The sequence below is a fragment of the Dipodomys spectabilis genome, unplaced genomic scaffold (genome assembly GCF_019054845.1).
Source record: "Dipodomys spectabilis isolate Male_0828 unplaced genomic scaffold, ASM1905484v1 ptg000178l, whole genome shotgun sequence".
NCBI classification, from domain to species: domain Eukaryota; kingdom Metazoa; phylum Chordata; class Mammalia; order Rodentia; family Heteromyidae; genus Dipodomys; species Dipodomys spectabilis.
In genome coordinates, this window is record NW_024870855.1 from 12,427,620 (window position 1) to 12,452,152 (window position 24,533).

Sequence of the window (24,533 nt, forward strand, 5' to 3'; positions counted from 1 at the left end):
GTGGGTGTGTGTGTTTTTAAGACACTACAACCATTTTGTATCATAACTCAGAACAATATAAATTTGGAGGAAAAAACTAATAACTATGAGTGATGGCAACACCCATTGATACTTCTGTTTATTTTTTTTCCAGTACTAGGGATCAAACTCAAGTCTTGTACGTGCTGGGCAAGCACTCTACCACTCAGCTACACTCCCAGCCTTAATTTCATTTTTAAAGATATTTTGGAGGCTGGGAAGGTGGCTCAGTGGTAGAGCACTTGCCTTGCACACATGAGGCCCTGGGTTTGATTCCTCAGCACCACATAAGCAAAAAGAAATAAAGCCAGAAGTGGCACTGTGGCTCAAGTGGTAGAGCGCTAGCCTTGAGCTGAAGAGCTGAGGGACAGCACCCAGGCCCAGAGTTCAAGCCCCACGACCAGACCCCTCCCCCCCAAAAAAGGTATTTTTGACAATTCCCTAATTTGAATTTTCAGTGCAATAGTGACTTGTACCCACAGTTGAAAAACATGAACGTAGCACTTCTCAATCACAATATTTGTGAATGAATTGTCATGTAGGCAGATTTGGCATATTATAGGCTACCATATGGTAGATAGATTTGTTTCAAACTCAAAACTGAGTGAGTGGCTCAAGCCTATAATCTTAGCTACTTAAGAGGCAGAGATTGGAGGATTGTGGTTATAGGCTAGCCAGGCCAAAAAAACTCCTGGGGAATTCTCCTCAACCAATGGCTGAGTGCAATGACACACCCATATACACACATACCTTACCCCAACTATGGGGAAAGCACACTGGTCAGGCACAGTGGCAGGTGCTTGTCATCTAGCTATGCTAGGAGACACCAGTAGGAAAATCACAGCCTAGTCCCACCAGGGCATAAAGCAAAACCCTATCTGGAAAATAACCAATACAAAAAAAGACTGGGGTGTGGATCAAGCCATAGAACACTTGTTTAGTAAGCACTCACCCCTTAAATTTCTTACTTCATCTTATTTCTGAATTCCTCTTCTGACACTGACCAGGACCTAGAAACACAAAACCTAGAAACCCAGTAGAGGACTCCATTTGCCTTCACCTTCCAGTAACATCTGCACCAAAATGTGTCCTTGGTGTTGAGTAGAGGGTAGAGAAGTACAAACGTTACATTACTGTAACATAACCATGGTTTTCCCAGCAGTTTCCCTAGCATACCTAAACAAATACTACCATAGTGGTCTGAGGGGACACAGGACCTGGATTATCTCTGTAAATAGGACTGCTTGGAACCACTTGCAGAACCAGACAGGATTGAAGTAAAGAGCAACTAGACAACACGGTTTCACCAGTGCTGTTTAACTATTCATATCTCTCACCACTGTTTCAGTTCTTTCCCTTCTTTCCTTTTCTTTCTTTTATTTCTTTTTCTCCTTCCTTCCTTTCTTTTTTTTTTCTTTCTTTCTTTGTAGGTAGCAGGGCTTGAATTCAGTACCTGAGCACTGTCCCTAACTCAAAGCTAGCACTCTACCATTGTGAGCCACAATACTTCTTCCAGTTTTCTGGTGGTTGATTGGAAATAAGAGTCTCATGGTCTTTCTTAGCCCAGATGGCTTTGAACCCTGATCCTCAGAACTCAGCTCCCTGAGTAGCTAGCTGTAATCCTAGCCACTGAGGAGCTGAGATCTGAGGATGGCGGTTCAAAGCCAGCCCCGGCAGGAAAGTACATAAGACTCATCTCCAATAAACCACCAGAAAACTAGAAGTGGCGCTGTAGCTCACGTGATAAAGCGTTAGCCTTGAGCTGAAGAGCGCATGGATAGCGCCCAGAGTTCAAGCCGCACGACCGACAAAAAATAAAAATAAATAAACACGCCAGCTGCGGTGTCACGCCTGTAATCCTAGCTACTCAGGAGACTGAGATCCGAGGATCTCGGTTCTAGCCTGGGCAGGAAAGTCCACAGCACTCTTTTTTTTGGGGGGGGTTGGGGGGGTGCAGTCGTGGGGCCTGAACTCTGGGCCTGGGCGCTGTCCCTCAGCTCTTCAGCTCAAGGCTAGTACTCTACCACTTGAGCCACAGCACCATTTCCGGCTTTTTTTCTTTTTGCTTATGTGGTGCTGGGGAATCGAACCCAGAGCCTCATGCATGCAAGGCAAGCGCTCTACCACTGAGCCACCTTCCCAGCCCTTCCACAATACTCTTATCTCCAATAAACCACCAGAAAACCGGAAGTGATGCTACAGCTCAAGTGGTAGAGTATTCACCTTGAGCTGAAGAGCTGAGGGACAGTGCCCAGGCCCAGAGTTCAAGTCCCACGACCAACAAAAATGAAAAAAATAAATAAAAACACATCTGGGCGCCAGTGGCTCATACATGTAAGCCTAACTGCTCAGGAGGCTGAGATCTGAGAATCGACGTTCAACCCCAGGCAGATAAGTCCTCGAGGCTCTTATCTCCAATTAACCCCCCCCCCCCCTTGAAAACCGGAAGTGGCCATGTGGCTCAAAGTGGCAGTGCTAGCCTTGAGCAAAAGAACTCAGTGACAGCGCCCAGGCCGTGAGTTCAAGCCCCACTGCCCAAAACATAAGTAAGTCAATAAACTTATTAATTCTAATTCTAACATGCGTATCTAGTGGGGAGAGAGTCAGCGGTAAGACCACACAAGGCCCCCCCTTGTGTGAGGGGCTCCGGCCTGCAGGCCCAACCTGTACCGGAGGGGGCGTGGCCTGCGGCCCTGACGCTCCCGGAAGTCCTCTCCGGCCTCGCCCTCTCCCCAACGCTGCCAGGGGGCGCCCGCGGCCTGGCTGCTGGAAGCGGGGCTCGGAGCACCGATTTGAGGACCCTCGGCGGGAAGGCGGGGTCGGGGAGGAGGAAGTGCCCGGAGCCGTCCCCGGAGCCCCGCGGGCCGCGATGTCGTCCCAGCGGCGGCGCGACGACGCAGGGTCGGAGGCGCGGGCGGGGGGCGCGCGGCGGCAGCGGGAGCCGGCGGAGCAGGAGCTGCAGCGGCGCCGGGAGCTGAAACGGCGGCGCCGGGACGCGCAGCAGCTGCAGCAGCTGCAGCACCTGGAGTCCTTGTGAGTCAGCGGGGCGCGGGTGGGCCGGGGCAGGGGTGGGGCGGGGCAGGCGGGGCCGGGGTGTGCTGGGAAGATGGGCGTGGGGGGCGCAGGAGGGCGGGGATGGGGGTGGGAGGTAGTGATGAGGGCTGGGGCCGGGGAGGGATGTGCTGGCGGGGAGAGGTGGCAGTTGAGGGGCGGGAGGGTGTCGTGGGGGGGTAGAGGTGGGAGTTGGGGTGCGGGGCGCGGGTGTCGCGCGCAGGTCCTCGGTCGCCCCGGGGCCATGGAGGAGTCCAGGCCGTTGGGCAGCCCCGTCGGGTGGCGGGTGCTGGAAGGACGCGCTCCGCGGGGTGTCCGGGTCCGAGCCCGGGTCGGGTGACAGAGGGGACGGAAGGATTGCGGGGTCACCGCCCTCGGGAGAAGAAACCTGAAATGGAATTAGATTGAGGGGGGAAAACCTGTTCGTTTGTTTTCCTGTCTCCACCGCCGGCCTCTCTCGGTGACTTTTCTTTTGACTTCTGTCTTCCCGTCTTATGATTGTTTGGTTTTTCTTTCTGTGCCCCAGCGAGTGCGTGGTTGGAAGGACTCCGATGATCCTTCCCCAGCCTTGTGAGGCACAAGGAGGGACCGAGGCCCACGGTTGTCTCTGTAACCTCTCCGGGGGTCAGGCTGTGAGATGCCCAGGTCCGCAAGTGGAGACCCAAGGTCAGCAGGTGGACTTACTCTACTGGGCTCCACAAAAGTCTTCAGTCCCCTGCCTGCGGCTGGAGTGAGAGCCCTGGGCCTGCCCTGCCTTACCAGGGTCTAGTGTGCTGGGGCCTCCTGGCTCCAGGAAAGCCCAGGCTTCAGACCCATCTCCCCCACTCCATGGTCACCAAAGTGTCCTTCTCCCATGTTTCTTCTTATTCTCAGGATGCCTTTTCTTCTTGAGACATGGTCTTATTAACCCAGGTTGATCTTGACTTTTCATCCTCCTGCCTCAGCCCTCTCCTCCTGGGTGGGATTACAGATGTGTGCCACTACACAGCCCCTGGGGAGGAAGATAGATAGCAGGCAGATCCCTCGGCCATGTTATAAGCTAGCACACGGTGGAGTTTCTCAAGTTGAATCTGGGTTTATTCATCCTTATGAATGGGATGGGCCTTCCTTGTATCTCCTCACTTTTTGTTTGCTTTATTTATTTAATCTATTTATTTATTTATTTTGGTCAGTCATGGGGCTTGAATTCAGGGCCTGGGCACTGTCCCTGAGCTTTTTCACTTAAGGCTAGTACTCTGCCACCTTGAGCCAAAGTGCTACTTCCACTTTTCTGATGATTAATGGGAGATAGGAATTTCATGGACTTTCCTTCCCAGGCTGGTTTTGAACCATTATCCTCAAATCTCAGCCTCCTGAGTAGCTAGCATTACAAGCACGCTGTGAGCCACTTGGGCACAGCCTATGTCTCCTTACTTTCACAGTACTTATCTCTCCTTGACCCTAGGCAGGCAGCAACAAAGTGGTTCAGACCTCTCAGTCACTGAAGACCACCTGGATGTGTCTTGTCTCTCTGGAGGCAGGCCTGTCACAAATGTTTAACAGTCTGCACAGAGCTAAACAGCTTTAGGCACCTGAACCTATTCCAGTTTCCTGATTGCACATATATAGCACTTAAGTATGTCTTTGCAACTTTTTTTGTGTGTATGTGTGCCACTACTGGGGCTCAAACTTGGGGTCTCATGCTTTTGCTTGGCTTTTTTGCTCAAGGCTGGTGTGCTTATCACTTGAGCCATGCCTCCACTTCCAGCTTTTTGCTTGTTAATTGGAGATAAGAGTCTCCTACAGACTTTTCTGCCCAGTCTGGGTTTGAATCATAATCCTCAGATTCAGCCTCCTGAATAGGATTACAAACATGAACCACTGGTGCCAAGCTGACACTTAAATTTTAAATGTACCTACCACATTCATGGATTGGCTTGCTCAAGGAATAAATACTGCCTTATGAACCAGTTATAAAATGGCCTTTTAGGGAGTACAATGTTAATACCATATTTCAGAGTCTGTAATTGCACGATATTCCTTTTTGTCCTGGCAAGAAAACAATACTTACCATGTATTTGGACCTCAGTTTAATTGGCCATATGTTGTTTGTACAACTCTCAAAGCTCAGAATGAAGGAATTTTTTTATTTATATATTTTACTATCAGTGCATGAAGCAATGCCTTAACTAAGATGCTAATAAATCACTACCCAGGATTCACTTTTTTTTTCCCCCTAAGGTAGTTCTGTCTCCCCACAACATTCCTTTACAAAGTATTTCAGCATCCACTTTGGAAGTAGTACTGTACCAAATCCAAGAAGCTAAATCAATTCAGACCCAGTCTTTTTTTTTTTTTTTGTCAGTCGTTGGGGCTTGAACTCTGGGCTTGGGCGCTGTCCCTGCACTCTTCAGCTCAAGGTGAGCACTCTACCACTTTAGCCACAGAGGCACTTCCGGTTTCCTAGTGGGTTTATTGGAGATAAGAGTCTCAAACATCACAGGAGTTCTCATCCATCATCCACTGATGTGTTTTCTCCCATGTATTAGAGAAGACAGGAAAACTCTCACCTTCCTTTTGCCTAATTCCCCCCTTTCCTGAAGGACCTCTCAACACTGCATACATATATGGAGAACCAAAATGAGGAAAGCATGTCATTAAGTGTCTCCATCCTTTCCAGTTAGTACTCAGAAGCATTAACATACATGAATAACAGCCTGGAACTTGGAGAGATGATGCACAGATTGAGCTGAGACCACCACAGCCTGCTTTGGAGGCCATGGGGTGGTGTGAAGAGCACTAGAGCTGCACTTACTGCACAAACCTGTCCTGCCATCCTTTTTCCCAAATGTAAATTTGCATACCCTGCCCTCTGGGTCTCTGGGAGCACAGGCCCCAGTTAGTGTCTGTTGCCCAAAGAAGGCTGGATTGGAGTCTGGGGACTGCTACTCTGCAACTTCCTGGTGAAAGCTCACTGCTAAAATCCCTACAAGTGCCAGAGCTCTGCTTCACATCTAGCTGAACACATCCATTCTGTTGACACAGTGAATGAAGTTTTGCTTTTTGTTTTTATCTTCTAGTTATGAAAAACCTCCTCCTGGGCTTATCAAGGTGAGTGTGAGGTTGGTACTGTCACTCCACAGGCTGTGCTTGCAGCCTCAGTAACTAGGAAAAATGGTTGCATGGTACCTTGAGTATATGAGGGCTTTGGTGGGGTTCTTGGGGAAGGGGGATCTGTTAGTTTGTTGCTGTCTTTGAGAAAGTGTTTTACCATATTGCCCAGGCTGGCCTCAAATTCACTACATAGTATAGGCACAGCTCTGCCTCCATATCCTGAATGCTGGGATTGGGACAACACTTGGCTTTGCATGTTTCAAACCTCCTTTGATGGAAAACCTCTCTCCTCCATGCTGGTGTCAGATGGGGTTTTTTGACATCTCTCTGTGGAATTGAATCAGCCATGTTTCCCCTTTCTGAGGAAGCAGTGCAGGCTCCCAAGGGCTCCTCTGCCATGGCTCCCTCACTGGTGACATCTTCAAGAATTCTGCCATGTACCTGGTCTGCCTCACCAGGGCTGGAGTATACCCCACCCTCAGTATACCCTGGGCTGGGGTCTCACTAGAGCTCACTAGACCCCACATGGCTCCCTTTTGCAGAGCTCTGCACAGAGAGCCCATAGAATGTCACAGGCTGTCTCTAGTATTCTGTGTAGCCTGGCCTGCTTCAGTTCTTATACATGTTCCTGCCTGACACATATCTGGCATGGTGAAACCTTTGGAGTCTTAACTTCTGTCGGAATACATCACTCACATATCATCCTCCAGTAGCAGCTGCATTGATTTTCAGATCCTTGTCTTCTGTGAGGTCTCATTGTTTCTTCTGTCAGGGGTAACTGGTCTCTCCAGTTCCTGGGGTGATCAGGGATGGCCTTGGATACCACTGTGCAGGACAAGCAGGCAGTAGTAAGGTCCTGGGCAGGAGAAGCAGATGCCAGTGCTTTCCCTTGTTGCTTATATGTGCTTTCCTTCCCATAGGAAGACGAGACTAAGCCGGAAGACTGCATACCGGATGTTCCAGGCAACGAGCATGCCAGGGAGTTTCTGGCTCACGCGCCAACTAAAGGACTGTGGATGCCCCTGGGGAAAGAAGTCAAGGTTATGCAGTGTGAGTATACAGGGTGTCAGGTATATTCCATGAAATACAGGTGTATACCAAATACCCCAGTGTGCTAACTTCCATAACTTCATCTCAGTGTGCCCTTGTAAAGTCCTGAATGCTCTCCATTTCTAGAAAAAGAAAGAGCTTCCCACTTTGGGGCATTTACCCAAATGTTTACAAACAAGACCACACTAAAGCTACCAGCACAGCTATGTTTATTGCAGCATTATTTACCATAGCTAAGATATGGAACCAACCCAGATGCCCCTCAGTAGATGAATGGATCAAGAAAATGTGGTATATATACACAATGGAATTCTATGCCTCCATCAGAAAGAATGACATTGCCCCATTTGTTAGGAAATGGAAAGACTTGGAAAAAATTATATTAAGTGAAGTAAGCCAAGCCCAAAGAAACATAGGTCCCATGATTTCCCTTATTTGCAATATCTAGTATATGTCTGAGTCAAGCAGAAAAGGTCAGATAAGGTGATGTAAGGAAAATGAACCCTAAGATATGTATTTAAATGTTTTTTTTTTTCTTTCATGCATTTGTTTCTAACACAATTATAAGATTATTTCTTTGTTGCTTTGTATGTCCATCCCCCACAGTATAACCCCTGCTTTCACTGTATTTGATGTCGGTATAATTTGTGGAGAGGAAGGGGAAAAACAAGTCGTTTAAATAAGGATACAGGTGGACCCGTTGCAACAATGAGAAGTACAAGTTGTCATGTCAAAAACAAACTGGGGGGGGGGGGGGTAGGGTTGGGGGGGGAGTGAGAATGGGAAGGGATGGGAAGGGTAAACAAAGGAGGAGGCTACAATGCTTGATAAGAAATGTACTCACTATCTTGCCCATGTAATTGTAACCCCTCTGTACAGTATTTTCACAATTAAAAAAAAAAAAATCAAAAAAAAAAAAGAAAGGAAAGAGCTTGCTCAGGCTGGTGAAAAGTCCCGCAGTAGGGGCAGAGCTAGCTTTGACCCAAGTCCAGTGATCTTTGCTCAGGATCTAACTGCCCTGGAGTCCTCTTCCCAGTGATCCGCCTGTACAGAAAATTGTTGAATGCTGAACCTGATAGGGTCTCAGGGTGTTTCAGAGGGCTTCTGGGTTGCCCTCTCAGTGGTCCCTTCAAATACCTGAAACAAGACAGCCTGGACCACAGCCCAAGTAGAGCTTGCCATGTCTGCACTTTGCCCACCAGAGCAGTCACATCTCGGAGAGCATAAAAAATTTTTGAAAAGAATAAAGACTCCATGGTTATTTTGATAGCCAAGCCCAGGGAATAGAATTTTCTTTCATCATAAAGGTTGAGAAAGCACCAGAACTGCATGCAGTATGGGCCTGGGCACACTGTGAGATCCGTGCTTTAGGAAATTCCTGGAACTGTGAACTTGAACCATGCGCATGTGCTCAGCTGCTTGTAAGAACAGATGTCACTAAGTGCACAGTTGCCCTGTTCTGCAGGTGGAGTTCCACCAGGGTTGTGATGCCATTCACATTTTCAGAGAACTGGTGACTGAGTTTCCTTAAAACTGAGGGAATTGGGGCTAGGAAGGTGGCTTAGTGGTAGAGTGCATGCCTTGCACGCATTAGGCCTTGGGTCCGATTCCTCAGCACCACATAAGCAGAAAAAGCCAGAAGTGGTGCTGTGGCTCAAGTGGTAGAGCACTAGCCTTGAGCTGAAGAGCTGAAGGACAGTGCTCAGGCCCAGAGTTTAAGCCCCATGACCAAAAAACAAACAAACAAACAAAAACTGAGGGAATTGTACAGTAGCTGATTCAATCTTGTGTTTCTAAATGAGACTTTGTACCACTTGGTGAATGGAAAAGATTCATTCTTAAAGACAGAGTAAGACACACGAAAGATAAATTCACATCTACAATAAGTCTACATCACATTGCTTCATAAACACTGGTTAGGGAACATTCACTTCTAAGCTACAGTACTTAAGGCTGGGTAGGGAAGCAGCTGGCTTGCCTGTTTTCTGGGATGTCACTTTCTTATGTCACCCACTGTTGGCCTCTGCATTTAGAACTGCATCATCTAGTCTCAGGAAAGAAAACTTCACTGTGAGAAACCGCATTGCCTTACAGAATTATCTCCCTTTTTCTTTGTTTTAGGTTGGCGTTGCAAACGGTATGGTCACCGAACAGGCGACAAAGAATGCCCTTTCTTTATCAAAGGCAACCAAAAGTTAGAGCAGTTCAGAGTAGTAAGTAAACCTGCAGTGTTGATTTACATTGATCATAGATTGTGGACAGCTGTGAGCCAGATTGTCATCAGCAAATGAGTTATCACAGAAAGCTGTTCCCATAAGTCTCTTGGCCAAAGCATGCCTTGATTACCATACTTGGGTGACACAATTAGCTCTGTTAAAGTGTTCTGTACTTAGGCACAGTGGTTACTCAAGAAGGCGGGGGCAGAAGGAGCGTTACTTTGAGGCCAGCCTATACAACCTGGAGAGACCCTACTGTCTCAACACATTTTTGTCCAGCTATGTTTGTGTACACTAACAGACAATGTGCAGAAGAGGATGAGCTAGGAGCATCACACACTGGATGCCAGCCTGCAAGGGTGGGTAAGAGATTCACAAAGTTCCATGCCAGCCTGCAAGGAAAAAAAAATTTAAGGAATTTAAAGTATATAGCTTCATGGTAGAGTTCTTACCTAGGATTTAATCCACGGTACTCCCAAAATAAAAAGATTTTTACTTCTACCTTAGGGACATCAGTCTCTTTTTAAAGCAGACTGTTCAGATCCCCTTTAACTTACTATATATACATACATATATATACATACATACATACATACATACATATATATATATATATAGTCATGTTGCATTACTAAAATTAACCCTTTCACTTCCCAGATTCTTATAAACATTAAATGTTTTACTGTCTTAAGCTGTTTTCTCTCTAGATTATAGTAAGACGGATCACCCATTTCCTTGTGTATTTTTACAAAATAACTCCATGGGAGGTATGAATTCACATGTTGTAACTACTTCTATCAAAAATATGCTACTGTGTGAATGTACTAGGATTATTATGTTTATCAACATGGGGTCAAGGCCAGGTGTGGTGATGTACGTCTGTAATTCCAGCACTCTAAAGCCTAAGGCAGGAGCATCCCAAGTTTGAGGCCAGCCGGGACTACACAGCAAAAACCTGTCTTAAAACACACACATACACACACACACAGAGGAAAATAAAAAAAGAACAAAATTCTCCCAACTTTTGTTGAGATCAAACCCACTGCTTTTTGTATTAGAGGCAAGTGCTCTAATCGTAATCTACACCTGCAGCCGCATTATGATTTAGGTTGTGTAATGTAGGAAAATACTTGCAAAAACCTAAGTGAAAACTCATAGAGCTGGCCAGGCACTGGTGGCTTATGCCTGTAATCCTAGCTACTCAGGAGGCTGAGATCTGAGGATTGTGGCTCAAAGACAGCCCGAGCAGGAAAGTTCCCCTGAGACTCTTTATCTCCAGTTAACCACTCAAAAACTGGAGGTAGAGTTGTGGCTCAAAGTATCAGAGTTCTAGCCTTCGGCAAAAGAGCTCAGGGATAGTGCCCAGGTCCTGAGCTCAAGCCCTATAACCAACAAAAAAAGAAAAAAGAAAGCTGTGTATATGTATCATATGATTCAAATTCTTCATATTAAAAATACACTAGAGGGCTGGGAAGGTGGCTCAGTGGTAGAGAGCTTGCCTTGCATGCATGAGGCCCTGGGTTCAATTCCTCAGCACCACATAAGCAAAAAGAAAAAAGCCGGAAGTGGCGCTGTGGCACAAGTGGAAGAGTGCTAGCCTTGAACTGAAGAGCTGAGGGACAGCTCCCAGGACCAGAGTTCAGGCCCCACCACCAGACCCAAAAAAAAATAAAAATACACTAGAGATTAATGAGAATTCACCTGGAAAGTGAGATCATAGATTTTTTTTAAATTCACTCATACATATTTATTTCAGCAAGTGATCTACCTCTGAACAATATGTTCTTTACATTTGTTTTATAATATTTGAAAATTTCTGCAATAAATGGTTTAATCACTGTGGAAAAGGCTCGGAAGGCAGACAGGTTTAAGTCTTGGTTCCAGATGTTTCAGTCCCCAGCCAGTTAGCTCCATTGCTGTTGGGCATGCCCACCTTCTGGCAGCTGAAGGCAGTGACAAGAGGTAGAACAAGGCACAGCCTTCAGAGATGTGCCCCCAATACCTATTTCCTACAGCCAGACCAGCCTCCTAGAAGCCTGTTAGTATAAGCCTTCCAGTGGATTAACTTGTTCACAAAGCTAGGCCCTGATGATCCAGTCAACTCTCTGAATCTACCAGCCTGCTAAGGCACAGCCCATAGGCTATATTCCCTCTTTAGGGGATACTTCACACACATACCATATATGCATGTATGGGGTGGTTTGTGGGGTTTGTTTTTTGTTTAAGTAATCATGTAAAGGTATTTCAACATATTGGCAAGTACAATGCATCTTGATCAATGCCACCCCTTATATATCAGTTTCCTCATCTCCTCAACTCTAATCCATACCTTCAAGTTACTTGGGTCTATATATGCATATTTGTTTTGATGTTGAGAATTGGACCTGGGGCATTGTATACTTTACCGACAGCCTTTTCCTTTGGTTTTTATTTTGTATGGAGACAAGGTCTTGCTATGTAGCTCAGGCTGGCCTCAAACTCAACCTTTCTGCCTCAGCCTCTGAAGAGCTGGGTTAAGCTGTCATTTTTTTGTTAAAATGAGATCATGAGATAATTCACTTCTCATATTTCTTCTAAGTATATTCTTATATGCAAGTACTAGGAGCTACTTAGTAAATGATGTAATTGTAGAATGTATTTTCCTTACTGAACAAAATGAGCCTTAGTTTTTGCCACCAAGAATAAGAGTGCTTGTCTTTCCAGAGTCAGTCTGCAGACAGTACCAGATGTCTGTATACCCAGAGTCTTTGGAATTTGAATCTATCTGTATGTTCTGATAAGTGGTCTTTCTTATGTATCACTTTGCAACTCAAGTTTTTATTCACTGATCTTGGACAGCTGTCTACATGTACTTCCCAAGTTTCATAGCTCTACCCCACAGTTTATTTAGATATTCTTCTTAAAGATTATTTGTTTCCTGTGTTTTCCTTTTTCTTTCTTTCTTTTTTTTTTTTGGTCGGTCATGGGGCTTGAACTCTCATCTTGGGCACTGTCCCTGCACTCTTCAGCTCAAGGTGAGTGCTCTACTGCTTGAGCCACAATGCCACTTCTGGTTTTCTAGTGGTTTATTGGAGATAAGAGTCTCATGGACTTTCCTGCGCTGGCTGGCTTTGAACTGTGGTCCTCAGATCTCAGCCTCCTGAGTAGCTAGGATTACAGGCGTGAGCCACTGGTGCCCGGCTCCTGTGTTTTTCTAATTAGAGAAGTATTTTTGTAGCTGTAATGATTTTGTAGTCAGTTAAGTCCTTTAAAAGGAGTATAGCCTCAGCACCAGTGGCTCATGCTTGTAATTCTAGCCACTCAGAAGGCTGAGTCTGAGAATCACAGCCAGTCTGAGCAGGAAAGTCTGAGACTCTTATCTCCAATTAAGCACTGAAAAGCCAGAAATGGAGGTATGGGAGAGCATTCGCCTTGAGCAAAGGGTAAGGGACAGCACCCAGGCCCTGAGTTTAAGTGCCAGGACTGGAGCACACACACACACACACACACACACACACACACACACACACACACACACACACACACACACACACACACACACACACACACACACACACACACACACACACACACACACACACACACACACACACACACACACCACACACACACACAAATGTGTATATATAGCAACTAAAAGTAGATCATGATAGACATAGTGGTAACAGCCTGAAATCTAGGCATTTAGGAGGGTGAAGTAGGAAAATCACAAATTTGAGGCCAGCCTAAACTACATAATTCATTATATGTAATTTTTTAAGAAAAAAAAACCTCCAGCTAACACTGGTTTTGATGACATAAAATTTAATTTTTACTTGGCAAGTCTTTGAAACCTAACCCAACCTTCTCTCACCCTCAGGCACATGAAGACCCCATGTATGACATCATTCGGGAGAATAAAAGGCACGAGAAGGACGTGAGGTGATGTCATATGACCTAACATCCTCCCACAGTCTTAGATTATACAATGTTTAGACCACCATTCTAGTACTAGGGGGCTGGTCCTGTGAACATGTTCCTGTAGCTGTGAATGGTAGGAGACAGGTGCCACATCCCAGAAGGCTGATATGAAGGGCAGGGACCAGCCAGCCTCCTGTGGTTTTAAAAGCACTATGGGGTCATCAATTGACAATTCTAGTTTGTTTGTTTTAGACAGGGTATGACTATCTAGTCTAGGTTGGGTGTGGATTTTCCATCCTCCCACCTCAGCTTCCAGCTGGGATTCTAGGTGTATACAAGGGCACAACAAAACCAGCTCTAATCTAGTTTTTACTTCATTATTGTGGAGGACCTAATCTTTTGTTAAAAATTAGACATGATTTAAAGAGAAGGTTGAAAAAAGTAACTTATTTTTTTCCAGCTAGATACACTGAATCGTACTTGAGGTAGATTGCAATGAAATTGAGCAAGGAGGAAAGTTTCAATAAATATGCCTCTGCTAGAAATGATAAAGACTGGGATCATGCAGAAGTGGACAGTGGAGTGTAGGTGTTGCCTCTAGTGATACAGTTGTTCCCCATTCTCCCCCCAAAGCTGCGTTTAAGTTGTCTGTGTACAGAAAAACACTCAGTGACAGATCACATCCCCCGACCTGTTCTGTGTTTAGGATACAGCAGTTAAAGCAGTTGCTGGAGGATTCCACCTCAGATGAGGATGGGAGCAGCTCCAGCTCCTCTGAGTGTAAAGAGAAGCACAAGAAAAAGAAGAAAAAGGAAAAACATAAAAAAAGGAAGAAAGAGAAGAAAAAGAAGAAAAAACGGAAGCATAAGTCTTCCAAGTCAAGTTCAAGTTCAGACTCAGAATGATGGGGGGTCCTCAAGCACTGGAAGAGCAGAGGAAGATGAGATGAGAGTCAGGATATAGACCCAGAGGGGACAGTCATCACATTGTGGATGCTCATCCCTTCCCATGACCAGCTGACTCCCAGCAGGGTGGGTTGTCTTCCCAGGTGCTGCCTGGGGCTGGGCCAGTTCCAGGCAGGAGAGTGTCTTGGGTGTCTTCCCTGTTGGTCCCTGGAGTTGGTGCCTATAGAATGCTTCAGGGCGTGGGATAAGGGAGCTGCCCCAGCCTTGCCCGCCATCCTGGGCAACTCAGTGCCCACAAGCCTCGGGCTGGACCCTTCTGTTGTTGAGGGTAATAAAAGTTAATGATTTATTTTTTAAAGTGTAGTCATCTATTCATGAACAACATGGACATGTAGAATGAATTTCAAAGGTTTCATCCTGGACTCATTTTTACCCCAGTTACTTCCCAGAGGTTCCTGTTCTTGCTTACAGTTGTAGTGAACTTGCCAGTATGTCATGAACACATAGGACACTTTTTTTTGGGAGGGGGACTTGAACTTGGGGCTTGGGCACTGACTCTGAGCTCTTTTTACTCAAGGCTAGCACTATCACTTTGAGCAGCTCCACTTCCAGTTTCCTGGTAGTTAATTGGAGATAGCTTCTCATGGATTTTCCTGCCTGTGCTGGCTTTGAACCATGATCCTCAGATCCCAGCCTTCTGGGTAGCTAGGATCATAGGCAAGAGCCACCAGTACACATAGGGCTTTCTATGTACAAATGTAATGTATGTTGTTCCTTTTTAAATTTAATGGTATAAATGTGATCTTTGGTCTAGTATGCATGGCCCTGTTACCCTATAAAAGGTGCACATTTATATTCACTTCATAAGTAGCAACTAGGTTGGAGAGGATTCCTACAATAAGAAATTGTGTGTGCCTATCTGGCTATTACCGGGGTCCCAACCTTTACACAGAGGTATTGACCCAGAAAGTTTATAGGGGAAATACTAACTGGGCCAGCTAGCCATATCCCAGAATACACCCCTCACTTCCCGCCTCCCCCATGAACACAGCCTGCTTGCCTGTAACCTTGTAGCTTATGATGGGCTGCTGCAGGGGACAGGGAGGTGCCTGTGCTGAGAGAAGACATTCTCTCATAGAGCCAAAGTACAGTTGGATCTTGCCCAATGGCAAGTGTGTTGGCATCCATCATAGACAACTGCTATTCCCCTGTTCATTTAGGGTTCAGAATCTTACTACTTCCTTCAATAATGAGGGGTAATACAGTGCATAGAAGACTCATTCCGGGCCTAGAGGACCCACCTGTCACAGGAATGCTCCAGTCCTGGCTTTGGAAAAGCACCTTAGGAGCACAGGATGCCTATACTCCAATTGCCAGGTCTTGGGAAGAATTCTGGGGTTCATTTGTTTTTATATTGCTGGGGATTGAGTGCTTACCCAGTCTAGGCAAGTGTACCACTGAGTCATAATCAGATACCCCTGGTTTTGTTTCTCAAAGCCAAGGGCCATTTGAGTCCGTCTTTTCCTTCCATTGATCTTTGTCATCTCTCCCCAGTTCCTATACCATGCCTGCTAGGTAAAAGCTAGACCTGACTGCCAGTAACAGCCTTCAGGAGGCTGAGGCAAGAGAATCAAAAGTTCAGCTGGGCATGGAGGGCTCTTGTCTGTAATCCTAGCTACTCAGATCTGAGCATCATGGTCAAAGCTAACCTAGCCAGAAAAGTCCATGAGACTCACCTCTACCAAAAAAGTCAGAAGTAGAGCTGTGGCTCAAGTGGTAGATAGAGTACTAGCCTTGAGCAAAATATCTCAGGGACAAGTGCCCAGGCTGGAGTTCAAGTCCCAGGACCAGCACACAGGCAAAAAAGTTAAAGGCAATCGTGGGCTACTAACAAGAGCCTGATTCAAAGAAAAGACAAAACCACCTAAAAGCCAGAAAGCTGAGTTCTGGGAGTTGTGATTTGAGCCAGCCTGGCAGACAAATCCAGGAAATTTATTCCAAATAGCAAAAGGCTGGGAGTGGAGTTGTGTCCAAATGGTAGAACACCAGCAATGACAGAAAAAGTGTAAGAAGCCGACTTCAAGTCCCACTACTGGGAAAAAATTAAAAATAGTCCAAAATATTTAAAAAATAGCCACAGCACTGGCAGAATGCTGGCCTAACAGGTTCAAGGCCCAGTTCAATTTAGGGGTAGGGAGCGGGGAAGATAACAATGTAGATTACAAATCTATCAGCTCTCAACGGAAGGCAGTGGCCATGAGCAGCAGTGCGCTGGTCACCTGTTCAGATCTTCATGGCCTCTCCAGGACCTGCATCAGCCCTGGGACGGTCGCTGACCCCGGAGTCCTAACAGCCCACGCCCTCGTGATCGTGGTGTGCAGAATCAGTTTTGTTTAGTACTTAAGTTTAAATGCAAGGCGCTGTACCAGCTAGGCCCCATGGACGTGGGTTACGCAGAGACAGCGGGAATCAGCCGGGAGCCTGTAACACCGGGGCTACCAGCACCGCGGGTCCCCGTCCCACCGAGGCGGAGACGCGCGAGGAGAGGGTCGGCGCGGCCACCCGGTCCGTCAGACTCCCCACGGCGGCACGGCTGTCACAGCACCATCCATCCACGAGGCCGCGCAGGCCTTTAAGTCCGGCCCGGACGGAGGGCAGCGCGCCTGACTACTTCAAGGGCGGGGCGCCCGGACACTACCTGCTGGTTTTCAGCAGAGCCATAACAGACACAGCCGCCAGAGCCGGAGGCCAAGTTGCCTCGCACGCTGGCACTCAGACGCCGGGTCTGCGGAAGTCCCGCCTCCTGCAAGGAGTACGACGCAGGCCACGCCTTCGGGTGGGGGGAGACTCACTGACCCCGCCCCCAAGCGTTAGGGCGTGGCTTATGGGGGAGAGGCGGAGTACTAGCAAGGCGGGGCCTTTGGACTGGGGTGGGGTCTTATTAGGGCGGAGCTGGTACCGCCGGGCGGGCCCTCTGGTGGGTGTGGCCACCTAGAGGGCGGGACTTCTGGGGCGGGGTGTCGGAGCCTCTTGGCCGGTCGCACGGCTCCCGAGTCCCACATCTCGCGTCGGTGCGGACAGCGTCTAGTGTTCCGGCCTGAGGCACTCGGGGTCCACATGGACCGCGCGGCCGTGGCGCGGATGGGCGCGGTGGCGAGCGCCAGCGTGTGCGCGCTGGTGGCGGGGGTGGTGCTGGCCCAGTACATTTTCACCTTGAGGAGGAAGACGGGCCGCAAGACCAAGATCATCGAGATGGTGAGTGCGGAAGGACAGTACCGCTAGGCCCGTGGCGGGGTCCGTGGGTCCGTCGTGGGGCCGCCACGTGGGGCGCGCGGGGCTCCGGGGCCGGAGGGCGGCCTCGGGGGCCCGACGGCGGCCGCGGGGGCCCGGCGGGCTTTGTGTCCATCCGATGGAGCCAGGAGAAAAGAGATGCTCGGGAGGCTAACACCCTGTGCTGCTGCCAACCCCGCCTTCCTCTCCTTGCCCGCATGGATCCGTCCCGCATCGGTACGGACTTGCACTCAGCCTGGGCTGCTCCAGTTACATTGTGAAAACCTGATATCCTTAGTGCTTTAAAAATACAGGTCAGATTAATTCATGTTGTATTTCATGTATTTTCCTTCTTGTTTCAAACTCCAAGAAGTCTCCCTCTCTCTCTCTCTCCCCCCCCACACACACACACAAAAGAACTTGCCTAAATGTTTACAGTTTCCTTTGGCAATGTACTTCCAAGTGGGTCAAAGCAGTGTGTCTCAAGAATTCCATCTGAGGAGCATTGTAAGTCGTTCATGTTTGGAGGCTGAATATGTTCCTTTTTGTGAGTTGGAGGAGACTGGGGCAGGACTGGACTCGTTTATTGACTAGCATGCATGGTCCGGGCTCCAGCAGCTATCCAGTGCTGTCCTTGCAAACACTTGGGCCATGGATGTCCTACACAGACAAGGTGAGGTTTTACTTGCAATTCTAAATAATTGCATTTTAGGTTGCAGCTCATGGAATCGATTCAAACAGGAGAGATGATTTAGCCTGTTGTTTAGTGCACATGGCCCAAGGCTGGATACAGGAACATTTTGTAATAATTGGTTGGTTCCCATATTTATCTCTTCATAATATTCCCAGATTTTGAGTTGACTTATTTCTGGGACCATGATAGCTTCCTCTCTACCCCTGTGGACCCCAAATGTTTTCATCTCTGTAGTTTCATTTTGTTCATGTTGCCATACTGTTTAGAGAACTTCAGTGGTTTTCTTTTGACCCAAACTACAATCTTATATTCTATATGTTGAAAAATAATTCATCCTTCTGGCTTTCTGTATGTAGTTCATCTTTCTTAGAAAGTTGGTTAAGAAACTGTTGTCTTTGCAAAAAGTAGTGAGGATTCATGATGAATCTATAGACTTGTATACTGTCTGTGAACACCAGTCCATCACTAACTGTATTCTGAGTACATTATTTTAAGTCAGACTGGGTTATATGTGTGGCCTGCGTGAAGCTCTCCAGTTGAAAAGATGCAGAAATAGAACTTCTGTTGCTTTATTTATTTATTTTTGGAAGTTGTGGGGCTTGAACTCTGGACCTGGGCACTGCCCCTCCGCTCTTCAGATCAAGGCTAGAGCTCTATCTCTTAAGCCACAGTGCCACTTCCGGTTTTCTAATGGTTAATTGGAGATAAGAGTTTCATGGACTTTCCTGCCTGGGCTGGCTTTGAACCAAGATCCACAGATGTCAGCCTCCTGAGTAGCTAGGATTACAGGTGTGAGCCACTGGCACCGGGTATTTATTTATTTATTGACAGCAGTCCTGGGGCTTGAACTCAGGGCCTGGGCCCTGTTCCTGAGGCTTCTTTTTGCTCAAGGCTAATGCTCTACCACTTGAGCCCACCTCTGCTTCCAACTTTTTGTTGGTTAATTGGAGGTAAAAATCTCATGGACTTTCCTGCCAGGCTGACTTCGAATCCATCATCAAATCTTAGCCTCGTGGGTACTAGGATTGCAGACATGAGCCAGCAGTGCCTAGCTTGAACTTCTGTAGTTTTCATAGGTTGTTTCCTCAAATAGAAAAAGTATTTACCTGGAAGACTTAAATGTTTCTTTCTCTTTGGGGCAGCCATGTTTTTGGGTCTGGTTTGCTCATTCACTATTCTTCCTCAGAGAATCTCACAAAGCCATGATCTCCTCTGGTCACAGCAAATGACACTAGAGACGATGACTTCAGTATGGAGGGTGAGGAAATAAGAAATGTACTCATTACCTTGCCCATGTAATTGTAACCCCTCTGTACAGTATTTTCACAATAAAAAAAAATTTAAAAATGGTTTCCATGACTTTTGAAACCATGCATTGTCACTTTATTTTTTGGTGCACTCCTCTCTCTCCCTCTCTCTCTCTCTCTCTCTCTCTCTCTCTCTCTCTCACGGTGATACTGCAGTTTGAACTCTAGGCTTCAAGCTTGCTAGACAAATGTTCTCCTACTTGGTCTCTCAGCCCTTTCTGCTTCAGTTCTTTTTCAGTTAGAATCTTGAATCTATACCCTATTTGCTCCTTCTGTATGTCATGCATATACAGGATGACCGATTCACACCACAGCTGCATGGTTCATTTGTCACAATTCCCGAACAAATTGGATTTCTTACTCAGTGCCTGTGCTTTATTGAAATTTCCTTTGTTTTCACTTTACCTGTTCTTCTCTATCCCAGGGGCCCCTCCAGGACACCAAATGACACCTTGTCATCGTGCCTCTTATCCTGTTATCTTCTCTTGGCTATGATGGTTCCTCAGACCCTGCTTATGTCCCTTGAAGGTTTGAGTAGCTGTGGTCAGGTACTTTGTAGGCCATCCCTTAGTTCAACTTTATCTTCATTTGACTATTGAGGACTGTGTTGCTTTTGTTACAGTCAAGGGTGCATGCTCTGAGCTTGATCTTGGCTGAGGTAGTGTGGTAGTTGTGGACACCCTGTCCCCTGGGGGCTCCCACACAGAGCTCTTTGGAAAGGAGTTGTTGGAGTCCCCACATTGAGAGGGGATGCTGGTCTGCAGAGATAAGTGGAGGAAGACCTCCACCCAGGACATTTGGTGTCCACTGTCCACTCCTGCACTCATTCAGTTGACACACCCAGCTGTGTATTTTACAGTTTCGGTTATGGCTCACTTCATTTGGCTTTGACACTGTCAATTAGCTCTTCTGTCCTTGCCACAGCCCCATCATTCTCTATTGTAAAAATCCCAAATGAAGATGAAATATTTGGGTGCCTTGTAGCTGGTGTAGCAAGAATGAAAAGTGTTAGAATAGTAGCTTGGTATTGTGTGTGTGTGTGTGTGTGTGTGTGTGTGTGTGTGTGTTGGTCATGGGGCTTGAACTCTGTGCCTGGGCACTGTCCCTCAACTCTTTAGCTGAAGGCTAGCATTCTACCACTTGAGCCACAGTGCCATTTCTGGTTTTCTGGTGGTTTATTGGAGATAAGAGTTTCACAGACTTTCCTGCCTGGGCTAGCTTTGAACCGCAATCCTCAGATCTCAACCTCCTGTATAACTAGGATTACAGGCATGAGCCACCAGCGCCCTGGCTTGGTGTTTTCTGTTGGTTTGTGTTTGGGACAGAATCTTATTATGTAACCCAGGCTGGCCTTTCCTAATCCCTTAGGCTGGGATTACAGGCCCCTGTCACCACCAAGTCCAACTTTTTTTTTTAGAAGGTTAGGGGGAATCTGTGTTGCCCCGACTAGTCTTGAACCCTTGGGCTGAAGTGATCCTCTTGTTTTAGCCTTACATGTAGCTAGAACTACAGTAATGCATCACTAAGCCTAGCTTTAGAAGAAGGATTTTGCAAAGTATACTCCATAGGCCAAAAAGGAAGAAAGGAAAGGAAGAATGTAGTTTTATAACACTTGATAATTCTGTGAAACCCAGTTTTCGTTGATAACCAGTTAGAGTTTATTTGTACTATCCAGGCCGCTCTCAGGTAACATTCAGGTTGGTACTTGAGCAAGAGAATGGGTTTCTTCCTGCTACTTCTTGGTACATTTCAGATCCCCGTGTCTTAGTAACAAATGGCCAACATATCAAGTATCACCCATATCACCTATCAGAGTAGGGAAAAAGAAAGTCATTGTTAAAGAAATACAGTAGCTTGGGGCTGGGAAAGTGGCTTAGTGGTAGAGTACTTGCCTAGCATGCATGAAATCCTGGGTTCTATTCCTCAATATCACATAAACAGGAAAAGCTGGAAGTGGCACTGTGGCAAAGTGCTAGCCTTGAGCAAAATAAGCTCAGGGACAGCACCTAGTCCCTGAGTTTAAGCCCTAGGACTAGCCAAAAAAGACAAAGAAGAAGAAGAAGGAGAAGGAGAAGGAGAATAAATACTGCTGTAGCTGGGATTACAGGAGTGCACCACCACCATACCTGGCGAGAGTACATTTTCATGATAGAGAATGGTAACTTTGAACCCCAATTAAGAAGAATTGTTAGCTGGGCACCAGTGGCTCACATCTATAATCCTAGCTACTCAGGAGGCTGAGATCTGAGGATCGTGATTCAAAACCAGCCCAGGGCAGAAAAGTCCCCCTGAGACTCTTATTAACTCTTATTTTCTCCAATTAACCACTAAAAAACAGGATGTGGTGCTATGGCTCAAATGGTAGAGCTTAGCCTTGAGCACAAAGGGGCTCAGGAACAGTGCCCAAGCCTTGAGTTCAAACCCCACAACTAAAAACAAAAAGAAAGAAAGAAAGAAAAATTGTTATAAAAAATACAACCCCAAGAGTCACTTCGGGAGTCTCCTAGTCTGCACTCTAACCCAGGATATCAAACCTACTTTGTCATTTTTCTTGTTGTTTTGTTTTGTTTGAGATACTGCTTTTCTGTGTAGCCTAGGTTGCCTGGAATTACTGATCCTCCTGTCTCATAGGCAGGGATTATAGGCATGGGCCACAATGTCCAGTTAATTTGTTGTTCTTCTGCTTTAGTTTTTGTGGTGGAATTGGATCCAGAGCCTAGTGCCTGCTACCTAAGCACCTGACCACTGAGCTACCCTGGCTTCTGTTTTAATATTATTGATATGTATTCATATGCTTCACTATACATACACATGTCTTGCTTCACTACTTGCAAGTGATGCAGGTTTGGACAGACTGTAACTTTTGAAGTTCCTTGTCTCTGTGCCTGAGCTCCCTCCCCCCCTCCCCCCCACCCCCACCCTGTGGTTCCAGGGTTAGAACTCAAGGCCTTGAGTTCTTGCTTGGCTTTATTGCTTACAACTGGCTCTCTGCCACTTAAGCCACACCTCCAAGTCTAGCTTTTTACTGTTTAATTGGAGATGGAATCTCCTGGACTTTTCTGCCCAAGCTGGCTTCCAGCTTCAAGCATCCATGTCTTAGCCTCCTGAGGAATAGCTTAGTAGATGACGTGTGTGAGCCACTAGCTTGGTCCCTTGTCTTAACTGATCTGCCTACATCCTTGTCACAGTATGTTAAGTAGGATAACATGTTTTGCAGGTATAACATGAATTAATGTATGTGAGCCATAGTAACTGCTTAATGAATGATTATTCTGCAGCACAGGTTATCAGTCCCTCTTGTGTCTGACTGTGATCTTTTCTTACTATTTGTTAAATATTTGTTAAGATTATTTTTCTCTCTCTCTCTGTTTTTTTTTTTTTGAGACAGAGACTCACTCTGTAGCCCAGACTGACCTTGTAATGACTATGTAACCTGTGCTGGCCTTGAACTTATGATCCTCCTGCTTCATCTACCCTAGTGCTAGGATTACAGGCATGCACTGTCATGCCTTGCCTAGGTCTCTCTCATCTTTCTTTGTTCTCTCTCTCTTGCTCTCTCTCTCTCTCTCTCTCTCTCTGTTGTTGTTGGTCATGGGGCTTGAACTCAGGACCTGGGTACTGTCCCTGAGCATTTTTTTCTTTTTTTGGGTCAGCCGTGGGACCTGAACTCTGGGCCTGGGCACTGTCCTTCAGCTCTTCACCTCAAGGCTAGTGCTCTACCACTTGAGCCACAGTGCCACTTCTAGCTTTTTCTGCTTATGTGGTGCTTAGGAATCGAACCCAGGGCCTCATGCATGCAAGGTAAGCACTCTACCACTGAGCCACCTTCCCAGCCCAGCCCTGAGCATTTTTGGTCAGTGCCATTTCTGTCTTTTTCTGTGATTATCAAGATAAAAGTCTCATGGACTTGCCTGCCACAGCTGGCTCCAAATCCCAATCCTCAGATCTCAGCCTCCTGAGTAGCTAGGATTATAGGCATGAGCCACTAGTACCTGGCTTCTGTTTTGTATTTTCTAGCTCCCAATAAGGGTGATCTGCATATTTTGTAAACTGAAACTAAAGGAAACTAAAAGTTAACAGACATATAGACAAAGGTCTACACTCTGACAGGCTTTTTCATAAGCAAAGCTGGCATTTGGGGCTGCATTACAAAATAGAACTGAAGCCTTAATTCCTCTGGGGGTCTTCCCTGGGGTTTGACCTCAGGGTTTTAGCTTGGTAGGCAGGTATTCCACCCTGAATCATGTCCCCAGTCCCTTTTTTGCTTTGCTTGTTTTTGAGACAGGGTCCCACTTTTCCCCTGGGCTAGCCTAGACCACAATCCTCCTCTGTTCATTTCCCACCATAACTGGAATGACAGACATACTCCACTGAACCCAGCTTCTTCCCTGGAGATAGAGTCTCCATGAACAGTTCATCTGTCTGGGCTGGAACTGTATTCTTGATCTCAGCCTCCCACATGGTGTAATGGCGGGTGCACCCTACCCTGTACCTAGATTTGTCAAGATGGGGTCTCCATGAACTGTTTGAGCTGGTTTTGAACCATGATCCTCCAATCTTTGCCTCCTGAGTAACTGGAATAACAGGCCTGAACCACCATGCCTACTGTTGGGGGTTTTTTTGGTCAGTCATGGGGCTTGAACTCAGGGCCTGGGCACTGTCCCTGAGCTTTTTTGTTCAAGGCTAGCGCTCCTCCACTTTGAGCCACAACACCACTTCTGGTTTTCTGGTGGTTAGTTGGAGGTAAGAGACTCATGGACTTTCCTGCCCTAGGTGGCTTCAAACTGCAATCCTTAGCCTCTTAAGTGGCTAGGATTATAGGCATGAGCCACTGGCACCTGGCCATATAGTTTTTTAAAATACCAAATGATATCTAACAACCTCTGAGTTTTACTCTATTGATTTTTATTCACTGACATTACTTTTGTATTTTATTCTCTCCAGAGAGCACTTGCCTGCTTTAGGATTAACCTAAAAATAAAGGCATTAACAATAATACACACTTAGGGATGTATTAGCAACTGCAATT

The 24,533-nt window shown here is 46.6% G+C and overlaps 3 protein-coding genes across 5 annotated transcripts in view; 2 read left to right on the top strand and 1 right to left on the bottom strand.

Moving 5' to 3' along the window:
• The window catches only part of Bbs9 (Bardet-Biedl syndrome 9), a 319,067-nt gene extending 318,055 nt beyond the window's left edge, over positions 1-1,012 (bottom strand). The window contains exon 1 of the mRNA XM_042695124.1: positions 971-1,012. The gene's annotated coding sequence lies outside the window, so the exon portion shown is untranslated. The remainder of the gene's footprint in view (positions 1-970) is intronic.
• Positions 1,013-2,825: 1,813 nt separating this feature from the next.
• Rp9 (RP9 pre-mRNA splicing factor) lies at positions 2,826-14,591 on the top strand. The gene is made up of 6 exons (XM_042694967.1): positions 2,826-3,051; positions 6,129-6,159; positions 7,083-7,212; positions 9,334-9,425; positions 13,288-13,349; positions 14,035-14,591. The coding sequence occupies exons 1-6, from the start codon at positions 2,888-2,890 to the stop codon at positions 14,231-14,233; spliced, it is 678 nt and encodes a 225-aa protein (XP_042550901.1). The 5' UTR covers positions 2,826-2,887; the 3' UTR covers positions 14,234-14,591.
• A 2,735-nt stretch (positions 14,592-17,326) lies between these two features.
• Positions 17,327-24,533, top strand: part of Nt5c3a (5'-nucleotidase, cytosolic IIIA) — a 56,282-nt gene continuing 49,075 nt past the window's right edge. For 2 of the 3 annotated variants that reach the window (XM_042694963.1, XM_042694962.1), the window contains exon 1: positions 17,327-17,488. In XM_042694963.1, coding sequence (XP_042550897.1) covers positions 17,351-17,488 — 138 coding nt within the window. In that variant the 5' untranslated portion in view covers positions 17,327-17,350. The remainder of the gene's footprint in view (positions 17,489-24,533) is intronic. The other variant, XM_042694965.1, reaches the window with a different exon arrangement.

What these genes read in the sequence shown, in the direction of transcription:
- Rp9 (XM_042694967.1), top strand. Translation starts at nt 2,888, where the DNA reads ATGTCGTCCCAGCGGCGGCGCGACGACGCAGGGTCGGAGGCGCGGGCG. An exon ending in CTGCAGCACCTGGAGTCCTT is followed by an intron (nt 3,052 to 6,128) that starts GTGAGTCAGCGG and finishes TTTATCTTCTAG; the next exon opens with TTATGAAAAACCTCCTCCTG. An exon ending in CTCCTCCTGGGCTTATCAAG is followed by an intron (nt 6,160 to 7,082) that starts GTGAGTGTGAGG and finishes TCCTTCCCATAG; the next exon opens with GAAGACGAGACTAAGCCGGA.